Here is a 13665-nt window from a genome sequence, read left to right as displayed (position 1 = left end):
ATGGATGGATGGATGGATGGATGGATGGATGGATGGATGGAGTATGAGATACTCAGTATTTATTTTAAAAATGTACGCCCGTGTGTACCTGTTGAGGCAGGAGGCACCATCATAACCTCCAGCAGCGTACAGCAGGCCATGCAGGACAGCTACGCCCAAACAGCTTCGTCTTGTTCCCATGGAAACCTCTGGTTGCCAGGCATTAGTGATGGGATCGTAGGACTCCACGGTTGCAAGGTCAGAAGTACCATCATATCTTAAGTAAAAAGTGAAAACGTAAAAGGTATGGATCATAGCAACATGATGGCAAAATCCTATGTGAGGAAATATGGCATGCACTGCAAACACGCCAACAAGCATGCTATTAATATTAACAACAACACCCCCCCCCCCCAACAGATTAGGCAAAAAAAATAGGTGGTGGCTTATTAATGATAATTGGTCAAAATAGTTTTTATTTACTCACCCTCCAACAGCATAAAGTCTGTTCCCAATAGCTGCCACACCTACTCGTGCCCGTCTTGTGGACATGGATGCCACCATGTGCCAGCGGTCCGTCCGGGTGTCGTACGCCTCACAGTCTCCATGAATCGCAAACAGACTGCCACCACCTGACCCAAACATATAACACCATACAAACTTTATTAAGCAGTCTTTACATTTAAATATGTAAGCTAAGCGTGAGATAAATGTGTTCTAAGTGTACCCTAATGGGTACCTTCAGGGGCACACTGACCAACGGCGAAGAGCACAGGACTGGCACCCTCACAGCGTCGTGGACGCGTACGGCTATTGCTTAGGACTCCCCTCTGCTCAGGCATCAGGTGGTATTTGAGAGCCTCGATCAGTAGATCCTTGCACTCCGAGTGGTGACGCACCAGCAGTTCAGTATCAACGTTGCTCATCAGAAAGTCTCGCCTCAACAGCGGCAGCCGCACACACTTCATCAGCTGAAAGCACGGAGGGGTGTGGGAGTGAGTTATGGTCAAGAGAACAGCATAAACTGTTTTACACTGGCTAACAGAGAACAATGTGTGTTGAGACAACCTGACAGGTGAGCATAGTCTTACCCAAGGTACGTGTTGCCTGCGCCCATCAATATCGTGTTTCACCCAGCTCAACACGGCTCGGTACACCTCTTCTTCAGAAGGTACATTTAGATTATCACTCGAGATCAAATCCAGAACCTGGATGTACATGACAAAGAAGAACAGGCAGCCATTTTTGTTCAGAGACTAAAATATCAACCACCTTAAAAAAAATATTTCACTGCATTTAATTCAAATATAGCCAAAAACTAAACTACAATAGTTTTTCACCAAATACATCAACAGCTTTAACTGAAGTCATAGTTCATGTGTTCAATTTAATCTCTGCTAAACCGCTTTCTCTCCGTCTTTGCTTTGTCATTTTAAAACAGCCCTCAAGTTCAGTCAGTCATGTCTTAACAAGATAAATTTGCACATGTAAAGTCTTGTTTTATATTATGGTCTGTATATAGTTGTTAAACGCTTTTATCTACAGTACTTGTGCATATCTGTGGTACAACAAATGCAGCAGTCTGAGAGACTGCCTGGCACTGATCCCAGCTCAGCTCTAAGCTGGCGAGGCTGGAAGGGAACAGAGCAGCCAGCTGCTGCGCGGTCATTTTGCCTAGCCACATCAAGGCAGCACTTAGCAGCATCAGAGGACCACAGCCTCCACTAATCCACCGTCACACAGAGAGACACTGCTGCGGCCCCACCCTGCAGTCAAAGCTACAGCTGAGTGAACATACTGCATCAAATAAACAGACCAAAGTGTGCATACATGTAGAGGAAGACAGAAGTAGCTCCGTTTGCACTTGTGAAAACTGTCCTTGTGCTGGAGGATGCCAACAGAAATCTGGGAAGCACGTACAACAAAGCTACATGTTGATGTCTTCATGCACCACACACAGCAACTATGATGCAGCCACCGTGCTTCAAAATGTCACACGTGTCATGCTGCATTAAAGAAACATCTACCACGCTGACTAGTCACAATCCTGTCACGCCTCTCCACTTTCCTCACAGACGATGAAGGGAAATATGGGGCATATCTCACAGTCCTGTAAGCTCAGACTCCTTTAGCGCAGACAGTACATAAATTCAGATGTGGTGCAGATTTACGGCATGGCTCAAAACAGAATGAGGTTGAAAGCCAAAGGAAAGAAGAATAGAATTAAATAAAACTGCATTTTAAGCTACCAGAATGCACTTCAGTTTGCTTAAGCTGCTGATTTAATGGCTTGCACAAGCACACACACAAGCTTTTATAAGACCAGAAACATCGTGAAATTTGGTGATTTGCTTCTATGAACTGCCTGCCTTTCATTTTTATTATTATTAATATACATTTATTTATTTATTTTTATATATTTTTTATATTTAGGAATTGTAAAAGAGACAGCAGTGGATGTTTGTTACTTTTTAAACCACTATCACCTTGAAACACTCAGGCATCTGAAAGGATGTCATTGTATTTAAAATAATATAATTCTTCCTTACAAAATGACAGTGAAGCAGCAGTCCTAAACCTAAAAACAACAAATTACTGCCAGGCATGAACTAACTAACTATATTGTGATGATACTAAAAAGAGAAAACATTGTGCGAGATTAAAAATAGAATAAATAACACAAAAATAAAATTTAGGCCAAGAAATGTCATTGTTGAATCTCAACATTGTTTCATCTTGTGCATCGACCAAAATGCAGAGAAACCTTTTCTCTTTACAAATTGGGCTCCAGTGAGAAAACATTCCTGAATAAATGTAGGTTTATGTTGAACTGGAGGAGGATTTGTTCTAATTATTAAAGGGTAAAGTACACAGCAAATACGAAAAAGCACAATTTATAATGAAAAAGCTTTCTTTGTAAGACCATCCTACCAGCACAATAACACATGCCAAAACTGTTACAAAATAAAAATCTGAACCCGCCTGCTAAACTAAATCAAGAGGATTGACTGTGTTCTCATTGCCAGAAGAATCTTACCTAACCCTGACTCACTGCATTGGCACTGTACCATACTTTCAAGGACAACACTGAACACTTCCACATGCTAAATTGACTAGAATTAATCTTTTCTACTGGTAACAGGAAAATAATGTTATACATTATATCCCATTAAAGATGTTTCCTGTTGTAGTGGGACAGGAGCCTCACAAAATGAGACATAAACTGAGTCCTGGACAGGTCACCAGTCTAAAGAGGATTTTGAGAATTTTTTTTTTTTTTAATCATGATTACCTAAACTGTTGGAGTCCACCCTGTAAAGTGTGACAGAGTAATTACCAGTTATCCTTTCAGTAAAACTCTTATTTCAGGGTTTGCTTCATTAATGCAGTCTTGATAACACCAGCGTCTCCATCTTTCAGCTGGAGACAAAAAAACTCTCCATGACATGCTCAGTTAGCACAAGAACTGATACTATTCTTTTCCACTGGGGACAAAATGCAAATCAAGTTTTAGTCCAGTATGAAAAGAGCATCGAATGTCCAGTCTGATCAGATGGTTGCTGAGCAGCTTGATACTTCACCTGCTAATTTGACAGACAAACTAACAGCACACACTGTAAGCTGCTATAAGCTCCAGGCCTGTAGGAAAAAATACACAGAACTAATTGATAGATAGACGCTTTCCCTAAACCCCCAGCTTAAATAAGTTTAGACCATTATACTAAAGACAAAAATAGAAACCCCTACTGATATGTCAGAGGAAAAGGACATTTGTTTGCTTTACAAACAGAAGAACAGCTGTGTTTTGCTTAATTACCACTTCCAGGATCAGCACAGGAGTGTTGAGCCATAGATAAGTAAATGATATTTTGGCTAAGATGAAGTACCAGATAAATAGACAATGGTCACACAGTGGAAGAATTAAAAGATGCAGGATTTGTGTGGGAAATGTAGCAAGGTCCAAGTTATTTATTGCAGGTTCGATAATTTTATATCAATTATTTATAGTGGTTGATATTTTTAAGTAATACAAGTTCAACGGCAGAACTAGAACCAATTGAAGAAGTTACAGCAAAGTTGCGTCCATTTAATGAGCTCTTATGTAATTGTGATGAAACATAAAGTGTTGAGTTTATGGTAAGCAAAAACCAACTTGATTTATTTTCCCACTACACAAATTGACCACTAGTTTATCATGCCCTGCTGAGAAAAGGCCTGAAGACAGAGACAGTATTAGTCCCTACCTGTTTTAGCGGCAGGAGCATGAACTCCTCTGTCTTGGAGACTTCGACAAAGTGCTGCAGCACGTACTTGTGTGCAGACTTGAGCAGGTCACTGCAGGAGTGTGTGTCTGCAAAACCCCGAATGCCCAAGCAGTTGGAAGGGTCCAGCTGACTGAGAAGGAACTTGCAACATGCATCTCTGACCCCATTGAGCTGAAGAAGGCTCGCTGCTGGAAGCAATGTCTGGGAAGAATGTCATTTCATGTAAAAAGCATTAAGTTTGCTTCATTTGGCAAAACGTGAGTTATTAAATCAGAAACATCCCTACCTGCACGTTGCCCTCTCCAACTACAATCTCTGCTGTGTAGGCGTACTGGACCAGTTGCTCTAAAGCCTGAGGGTCGATGTCATGAAGGGTCACGTGGGTCTGTCGACTCTCAGACATCTCATCTGCACGACCGGACAAGAGAAGTTGAACTTTTTCCTCCAAGTTGCAACTTATTAAAACTCCAGCTGATAAAAATCACCTCCCAGTTCAGTTACACCGACACGGCTGCAAATGTACACAGAGCTGCTGCGAAATGTCAGTTTATTTAGTTTAATCATTTTAATCAGTTGTTTAAACTGAGTGACATTTTTCAAATTCTTAAATTTAAACTCGCTCCCCATCCTGGTTCCAGCAGAATTATGCAAAGAAGTTATGCACCGTTTCTGCAGTCATTAACTTACAAAACACATCTGACGAGCTTTTTTGGTTAAAATGCTTTAAATCAGTAGTTAGATCTAGTCTAGTAGATGAAACCTAAACAGATGACACCATTTTCTTACAAAGTGTGGTGTCAGGAGAAAGTCCGAGGCTCGTACAACTTGTCTGAACACCTGTACCTCAGGCACACACAGCGGTGGTGATGTAAAGAAGTTAAAAATAAAAAGGAATTCATTTCATACATAAAAAACAAAACTACAACAACAAATAAAGTCTGTTTGAGCCCGTCCTACATTCAGGAAAAACAAAAAGCAAAACCACAACAGAATATTTGCGCAGCATTAAAGTAGATAATCTATGCAACTTACTAGTAAACATTGCATGGAAGTAGGGGCTGCAAGATGCCAGCACCACTTTATGTGCCTTGATTTCTTTGTTGGAGACATGAAGCACAATGTCACACAGCAAGCCACGCTGTCGCATCCTATTCATGGAGACGAAGGAGTCATGGTAGTGGCGCTTGGAGTTGTGCGAGATGCTGTGCCCATCGCGGTTGAGCAGCTGCATGCCCCCCTCCATCATGGTGCCTGCGGGTGTGGGCTTCTGTCTGGGCTGCACACTGAGCAACTGAAATACACAAAAACAAAAACCATTTAAACAATTAAAATGTTGTTTTGTCATAACAGAAGGCAGTTGATTTGACAGATACCGTGAGCAGTCATTGTATCTACTGTCACACTTCAAGTCTCCATCCTGTCAGCAATGACATGAGGTCTGACCAGCATGGCAGAAATCTCAGTGGTCTACAATGCAAAGTGCTGACTTGATTTTTTTTTTTTTTTTACACAGTCAGTAGTGATTAGACCTCATGTTGACAGTTGAGAATCAAAAGGCATTTTTTTCTTTGAATGATCTGCTAATTAAATCAATACAGATTATCCATTTGCTCAACAGCCTCAGTCTTTCTAACTGCATCTTCTGACTAAAAACATCCAACAGGATTGCAGTATTCACTATTACAAGCATCTAGGAAATTATTTTACGAATATGTTAGAATTTTGATTGAATTCAGAAAGCAGTAGAAGAGGGGAAACTCATCTAGAAAAAAAAAACTATTTAAGTAAAACATGCATTATAATTCTAATCAGATATACTGAATGTTCTGCTCTGATGCCTTACAAAACCAGGCAAGAAAAAAACAACAACCAGTAATCAATAAGAGCAGAGGCAGAAAAGCTTGGAATCACACTAGATTAAATCCTTACTCAAACAAAATTATGCCTCAACTTCAAGTGCAGTTCACAGCTGAGATCTGATCAAAACAACAACAACACAAAAAAACTAATGACAGACCTCCTGCTTACACCACCCCCAAGCCTGTTCATCTTGTCTCAAATGCTGATGATCTGATAGTCTTTACTATTAGTCATGTAACAGACAAATGCACTAGATAACCTGTTCAAACACAAACATCAGATTATCAGTTTCATACATAGATCAATACTCACATAAGTGTGCAACACTCTGTATATCCTAAACCATCATACTAATACGGACTGTCATACTGTGTGGCTCGGCTCCTCAGTTAAGTGTTGTAAAGTCTTGTAATGATTCATAATTTTCACACCAAATTCATTTACGTGTTTGCCAGAATGAATAATGAAAATAGCATTAAATAAAATGCAATCCAGGATGATCAATTCCAATTTGCAAGCCTCTTTTTGAAAGACTATGGACTCATCTGAGGTCCAAAATGTACGACACAATATCAAAACTTAAAATACGTTATAATCCAGATAAAGCCTTATTTCTTAATTCACTAAATCCTTAAGAGTTTCTGTGTCTGAACAATTTCTGCCAATTGTTCTGTGGCTCTCTTCGTTACTCGCCATCTACTATCCCACTGAGCACCATCTCAAATGTCATCACAGCTGCCTAGTGACCAGCTCTGGGTGGGTATAATTTTCCAAAACACAATGAACCATAAAAACACACCAACCGTGCTCTGTAAGGGAACAATCCCCTCTTAATCCTCTGGGAATAATGCTAGACACAGAAACATAAAAAAAGAGGTTGAGACAGATTTATAGTTAAACTAAATCACTTATCCTTTTTGCTCTGCACCTGTATTTTCACACAGCCTCTAACAGAATAGAGGAGAACTGATGGAAAGCACAACTGCTGGCTTTTGAATATTTAGTATTTTTAATGAACATATTATAGTCCTTTAATGAACTGAGAAAACCCCAGCCCCGTAACACCTATGATAAATAACAGCACCTATCATCAGCTGCAGCAGCAAAGAATGAATGTGTAATATCATTACCGGTGGACGTCTGTTGCGGTTATCCTTTGCACACCGTGTCCTCCTTGAGGTGATGGGAAATAAATTAACAGCTGTCGCAGTCAGACTGTTTTAAGGTTGGTACATCATCTGGCTGTTCATCCATAATCTGACTACAGTATAGGAAGGAAATATGAAGAAAGCTTCTATTTTGTGCCGTTTTGAGCTTCTGACGTCAGAGAAGAAGAAGAAAAAAAACGCATGAAAAGCTGACTTCAGTTTGTTAAGGTGGCGATTTAACAGCCGAAAATGCGATCTTCAAAAATACATTATTCCGCTGTGCCAGTTAAAATATGAAGCTATAAATGTAAAGAAATATCAAACAAATTATTTTAAGTGATGCAAGTGCTAAACATCTCAATAAATGTTCTCTTGGTATCAAAGAGACACAAACGGCCTTAAAAGCCACCTTTTGTTTGGACTGAGTACGGAAGTGCGTTCGATATTTACTCCCATCCTCTCGCGGAAGGCGGGGTACAACGTAACTTCGGGCATAACGCAGTTCGTTAAGCCTGAAGTTAAAACCAAATCTACATAAACTTATTTCAGAGACCATTTAAAAATGTGGGTAGTAAATAAGCCCATATTTATGTCATTATATTAAGCACAAATATTATGCCGATCAGCATTATTCTTGTTAAGGTTTATTGTTTCCGTGTTAGCTAGCAAAGCGAGCTTGGCTCAGTTTGACAAGAAGCCAGACGCAGACAGTTCTTACCCGCAGCCGTCGTCGGTGTCGTTGTGACAACGGTGATTTCTTTCGGTTTGCAATCTTGCCCAGGATTGTGGTTGTATACAGTAACAAATAAAAAACAAAAAGCAAAACTAATCCTCTTCAGACCCCCAGTTTTGTGTGTCTCGTGAACTCAGCTAATTATTTAATTTAAACCTCACGTGCGGCATCATAACCCTGCTTTGCTTCTGGGTCTCCGGCTGGGAAATTTAAAGGTTGGTATGAACGCTCCCCTCATCCGTTTTGACAGTGTTACTTGTTAGTTAAGTGGATATACAATTTTTCAATACAGTATATGATGTTTTTTTAATTCTGAAAATTACTTTTTATTTATTTATGAAAAAACAAAACTGAATGGATGAATGAGTAGGTTACACCAGTGACACGTAACGCCGTGAAACATAAAACCAATTTTTTCAGCGTGTCGCACCAGAGGATTTTGGGTATTGTGGTTTGGTGTCACGTCGTGGATGCAGCATGGCAGCGAAACAGAAAAGGTATGTTAAATTTTTCTTTTTAGTCTGGCGTGTATAAAGAGATTTCACTTTTATTAATTGTCAATAGCAACATTTTAGTTGCTTTCAGTCTTAACTGTGAGATTCGCGAGTTTAGTCTAAACGTTTCTACGGTGGTAGTGTGATTGTGTTAGCTAACTTAGCTTGAGGGCTAACGCTAATGTTATTTATACTGTAAGCTCGTTTTTATCTCTGTAAGAAGCCATTTACTCGTGGTTTGAAAAACATTTACAACTCTATGGGAAGTAGACATTCAGCAACAACTTATGTTGCATCGTCTACACTGTACTACATGTTGTCCACACGTGTACTAGCTTGTCTTCTGAACGTTGTAGAAAACTGGAGGACATGAGTATGGACGAGTTCCTGTTGTCAGGTTTTGAGTCCCCAAATGAAGATGAACCCAAAGAAGAATCTCCTAAAAAGGCTAAAAAAGACGGTAAACCTAAAATGTAAGCTCTGTGCCCTAGGATAATTTGCACACTGCATATCATATGTTAAGAGCAAACTTGTCACTGATGAATTTGATTCTTTTTGAAACACCATATTTTGTGTAGAAATGTAAAGAAGGGTAAAGCCTTTCAACACAAGGAGCAGCTGTCCAGGTTAAAGAGCAAAGATCCAGAGTTTTACAAGTTTCTCGAAGAGAACGACCAGACACTCCTAAATTTTGATGACACAGACACCTCTGAGGATGAGGATGAGGAAATGTACCATACACTCCCATCTGTACTGGAGGTAAGTCTGTCCTTGAGTGTGTTTATAATGATGGCGTTAGAAAATGGAAATATTCAAACGGCATGTGATGTTTTGCATGTAGGAAGCCAACTCTGAAGAGGAGGATGAGGAAAAGGGTAAGAAAGATTCAGAGAAGTCCAAGATGGCGGCTGACACAATCAAAGTCACAGACAAAATGATTGAAGACTGGAAAGCAGCTATGAAGAAAGATCCCACACCTCGTCTCTTCAGAGAGGTCACTCAGGCTTTTAAGGCTGCTCTCGCCACGACGAAGGGTGAAGGAGACAGTCAGTGTCGTTACAAAGTGGCTGACAGTTCAGGTAAGTCATCATCTAACTAGTTTGTTGAATTGTGTCTTTTTTTATATACAGTAATTGGGTGGCACAGTTGTTAGACCTGCTGCCTCATCAAGCAGGTCGCCGGATCAAATCCCAGCCAGGGGCCTTTCTGGGTGGAGTTTGCATGTTCTTTCCGTGCATGCATGGATTTTCCCCGCTGGGTACTCCAGTTTCCTCCCACAGACCAAAAACATGCATGTGAGGCTGATTGGTAACTCTAAATTGTCCCTGGGTGTGAGTGAGAGAGTGAATGGTCGTTTATCTCTTAAGTGTCCCTGTGATGGACTGGAGACCTGTCCAGGGTGTCTCCCGCCTCTCGCACAGTGACTGCTGGATATGGGCACCAGTGACCCCGTGACCTGAAAAGGAAGAAGCAGGTAAAGATGATGTATGTATGGATGGATGGATATACAGTAGTTGGGAGTAAGAAATTATTTCAGGTGAACAGAGTTTGCTGTATTTTGTCCAAATGAAGTTTTCATTTCACCCTCTGAACAAGACTCATTCTAGGTTAGGAGTTATACAAGTACTGTAGTCTATGTTATTGATTGCAGCATTGTTTTTGTGCCCCACAAGTCATGACGGCAAATTAACATCAGCAATTTTTTTTAGCCTTTATTTATCCAGGTAGTCTCATTGAGCCACGAGAACTCATTTTCAAGAGACCTGTTTAGGGAGCACATGGTAGGGGTTAAGGGCCTTGCTCATGGGCCCAGGGTGGGGCGAATGAGGGTGGGGGCAAGTGTGGGCGTTTCACCTACCCCACCCACAATTTTGATGTTGTCAGGGCCGGGGCGTGAACCGGCGATCTTCGGATCACAGGCCCACCTCTCTAACCTCTGCGCCACCACTCCCCAATAAGTAATCCAAGAACAGCCGTCGCACATGCCATGCATGCACAGCTAGAGGGAATATAGCATTATCCAGATTTGTTTGACAGAGTTAACACCCGTTTCTGACTAATCTTCCTGTCACTTACGTCTTGTGTTTTCAGAAAGTGTAATTTCCACACAATGTAGAAGATATTGTAGCAGGTTTGCTGAGAACAATTCCACCTACTGAACCATTAAAACTAATTATAACACCAGGGGCTGATCTTGTTAGGGGAGAAAATCATTTAAAAAAATCAAGTTTCCAAAGGTCTGTAATAATAATGTAATTCATTGCATAAGTTTACCTGCCAAACTGCACATTCAGTGATGTTTGTGAGCAAGAAACTAGACCATGGCCAGAAGTCATAAGCCGCTCTTCATTTCTTTATATTTGATGAGAAAAAGAGGAAATAACTGTGTATTCAAACGTGTAATAAACCGTGAAGGACAACGTCAATACTTAAGACGACTGTTTAAAAATCATACATTATGAGCTTTGTTTGGAATGTTTTTTATTGTAATTTCTTTATTAGTATTCAGGAGTATTTCTCAATGTTCCCTGTCTTTTGTTGTGTTTTTTGACAAAATGGTTTCACCTTGTTTTAATATTAAGGTTTAAATTCTGGAGAAACTAATAACCGAGGGTAGACGTAAGGACCTTTTCCAGGTTTTCCAGCAGACGACCTCTTAACAGAATCTGGTTATCCACTAACATTTTTAGTTGTCTACAACCTTGACAAGAAAAAAGGCAAAAAGTCAAAAGAAAAATATAATTTAATAAGTATATTGCACTATACTGTATACAGATGTTCTCAGTCAGCCATCTTGTGGACTGCCTTGCAATGTCCAAGCTACCGAGTGGTGGACTGTTTGAGGAGCTGATCGAATGGAACTTCTTCGTTCTCTTCCTCCTCATTAGACTTTGGAAGAGAGGCACTCGCAGCGTATTTAAGGCAGAGATTAAAGCAGAAACAAAGTCTTTGCCATTGTAAGAAGTCTTTAACCTGCACCGTCAAGACCAACATCATTAAGTTGCACTGATCTGTGATGACGACGACGCTTCAAGCTCATTAATGTTTGATACAAAGTTAGATACAAAACTCCCGGGAATGGTGCGGCAATGGAGGACTGGGTGGGGCTAATGGTGTTTTAGTTCTGGTATTTCCCCCGGCTGCAGTGTGTTGGGTCACGTACAAACACATATGCTTAATATGCAGATATTTAATAAGTTATTACATGTCATCATCTTTAGTTAGGGTAGCAGGGTGTCCTCCTTGGAAAATAGTGCAGGAAACACTGGTTGGTGCTCTCACCTGCAGTCTGGCTCTAAACTGGGAACACTGCGCACACCTGCCGTGTATCAGACAGGACGACCAGCTCTGCTCTGACTGGTTAAACTGTGGCTCTGCTTCCTGATATTTGTTGAAAGAAGTGTCAGTTTAATCCCAGTATCATCACTGGATTGGATGGGTTTAAAAAGAGTACCAAAAAAAAGTTTTTTCCCCCTTCCATTTGTACGGATGACTGAAATATGTCGCGGTGATGGAGAACTTTGTCTGTTTCACTTGACTGTCCACCAGACAACCTCAAAGCAAGATCTGGTTGTCCGAAACGAAAATAGGTTGTCTCAGACTAATGGAAATCACTGGTGTCGACCCCTGAATAACTGAGGTTTTTTTATTTTATTACCAGTGTGCTATGTTGCATTATCAGTGAGGTTTGCCTGAACTGCTTGTTTTAAAATGGAACAAAACATTTGTAATTAAGTGAGACTGGAGGCATGGTCCAAGGTGTTGGAAACATTATTTTATTTTTGTGTTTTAACCTGCAGAGCAACTTGTACGTTGGGTCAATACTCATGACTTCTAATTTCAGCTTGGCTCCTGTAAACATTCACTGAGTTTTCCTCCAGCTCTGGTTGTTGAAAATCTGAGAGGATTCATTTCCTCTCTTGTACTTTGAACATGTTCTTCTATCTATAGCTGGAGGAAGTTAACACTGTTTTTTTTATTCCTATTTCAAGTTTGTGTAGCTCTTGTGTTAAACACTTTAGGGTCTAATGTCTCTTTTAAAGGTTATTTGCACTTAGCTCTTCTGTAAGCACTAAAGTTTTGTGGTACACCTTAACTTTTGTAACATTTTTAATATTCCTTATTTTCTCTTTAATTAGATTATTTTTCTATATCTAGTGGGTTTTGTGAACAGCAGCTGTATGAGAATGTAATGAGAGCTCGGTGCTTGGATGCCCCCTTGACCCAGTGCAGGTGGTGGGAGACAGAAGGACTCTAGTTAAAATAACATCAATGCTGGACGTCTCCCACCCCATGCATGAAGCTGTTGCTGAACTGGACAGCTCGATCAGTGACAGATTACTGCATCCTAAATGCACAAAGGAGCGTTACCACAGGTCCTTCCTCCCAGCAGCTGTTAGACTCTACAACCATCACTGCTTCCAACAAACTCAATAAGGATTAAATACATGCTGACCTCTGCTAAAACACACACACTGCCTATAATACTCTATTGTAAATGGTCTGCCATTCTCAATGTTCCCACACATATTGAACATTATTATTGATATTGTTCATCTTATTTCTTGATATATTATTTTATCATTTAGGAACTTTTGTGTGAAATCTTTTCATCTTTTTATCTGTTGCTGCTGTTACACTTGAATTTCCCATCTGTGGGACAATAAAGGCTGTTTTCTATTCTATTTTCAGTCTAGGAATAAACCCTAAAGACATGTTTTATACCATGCTACACTGTGCTTTTTGTTAATTCTCTAAACGTTTTAACATATGTGTATATAATTTTAATCTCTGCAGTGTTCAACGCTTTGGTCCTGTTCTGTATCAAAGATATCTATGCGGCCCTGCAGAAGATGCTCAACTTGAAGCCAAACAAAGACCAGAAAAAGTATGATGTCAGCAGTACATCTGCTGAACTTCCAACTTTCTGATGGTTAAAAAAAAAAAAAACCTGTTAAGTCCCTAACTTAATTTTTCCCTATCCTGATGCATGCTCAATAATCCAGGTAGAAAAATCTAAAAAAGTTAAATCTGGTCCTCTGGACATTCAAAAAAAAAACCAAAACAAAGCAAATCAACAAAAAATGTAGAAACGTTTCGTCTCTCATCCGAGAGACTTCCTCAGTCTGAGGAGCTGTTTTCAGCTCAGTCTCGTAAATAGCACCATCTCAGAGTGGATCAACCAG

General features: G+C 40.1%; 2 protein-coding genes across 2 annotated transcripts in view; one reads left to right on the top strand and one right to left on the bottom strand.

Moving 5' to 3' along the window:
* The window catches only part of klhl17 (kelch-like family member 17), a 12388-nt gene extending 4352 nt beyond the window's left edge, over positions 1 to 8036 (bottom strand). Inside the window, exons 1-8 of the mRNA XM_037684906.1 lie at positions 7971 to 8036; positions 5277 to 5535; positions 4531 to 4652; positions 4224 to 4445; positions 1071 to 1187; positions 737 to 950; positions 467 to 611; positions 89 to 256 (exon numbers count right to left, since the gene is read on the bottom strand). Coding sequence (XP_037540834.1) covers positions 89 to 256; positions 467 to 611; positions 737 to 950; positions 1071 to 1187; positions 4224 to 4445; positions 4531 to 4652; positions 5277 to 5490 — 1202 coding nt within the window. The 5' untranslated portion in view covers positions 5491 to 5535; positions 7971 to 8036. The remainder of the gene's footprint in view (positions 1 to 88; positions 257 to 466; positions 612 to 736; positions 951 to 1070; positions 1188 to 4223; positions 4446 to 4530; positions 4653 to 5276; positions 5536 to 7970) is intronic.
* Positions 8037 to 8417: 381 nt separating this feature from the next.
* Positions 8418 to 13665, top strand: part of noc2l (NOC2-like nucleolar associated transcriptional repressor) — a 32226-nt gene continuing 26978 nt past the window's right edge. The window contains exons 1-5 of the mRNA XM_037684904.1: positions 8418 to 8482; positions 8836 to 8952; positions 9058 to 9238; positions 9321 to 9558; positions 13277 to 13367. Coding sequence (XP_037540832.1) covers positions 8463 to 8482; positions 8836 to 8952; positions 9058 to 9238; positions 9321 to 9558; positions 13277 to 13367 — 647 coding nt within the window. The 5' untranslated portion in view covers positions 8418 to 8462. The remainder of the gene's footprint in view (positions 8483 to 8835; positions 8953 to 9057; positions 9239 to 9320; positions 9559 to 13276; positions 13368 to 13665) is intronic.

The sequence above is a fragment of the Nematolebias whitei genome, chromosome 11 (genome assembly GCF_014905685.2).
Source record: "Nematolebias whitei isolate Nwh7 chromosome 11, NemWhi1, whole genome shotgun sequence".
Lineage (NCBI taxonomy): Eukaryota > Metazoa > Chordata > Actinopteri > Cyprinodontiformes > Rivulidae > Nematolebias > Nematolebias whitei.
Note: the sequence above shows the minus strand (reverse complement) of the source record. Positions and strands in the feature narration are given on the sequence as shown.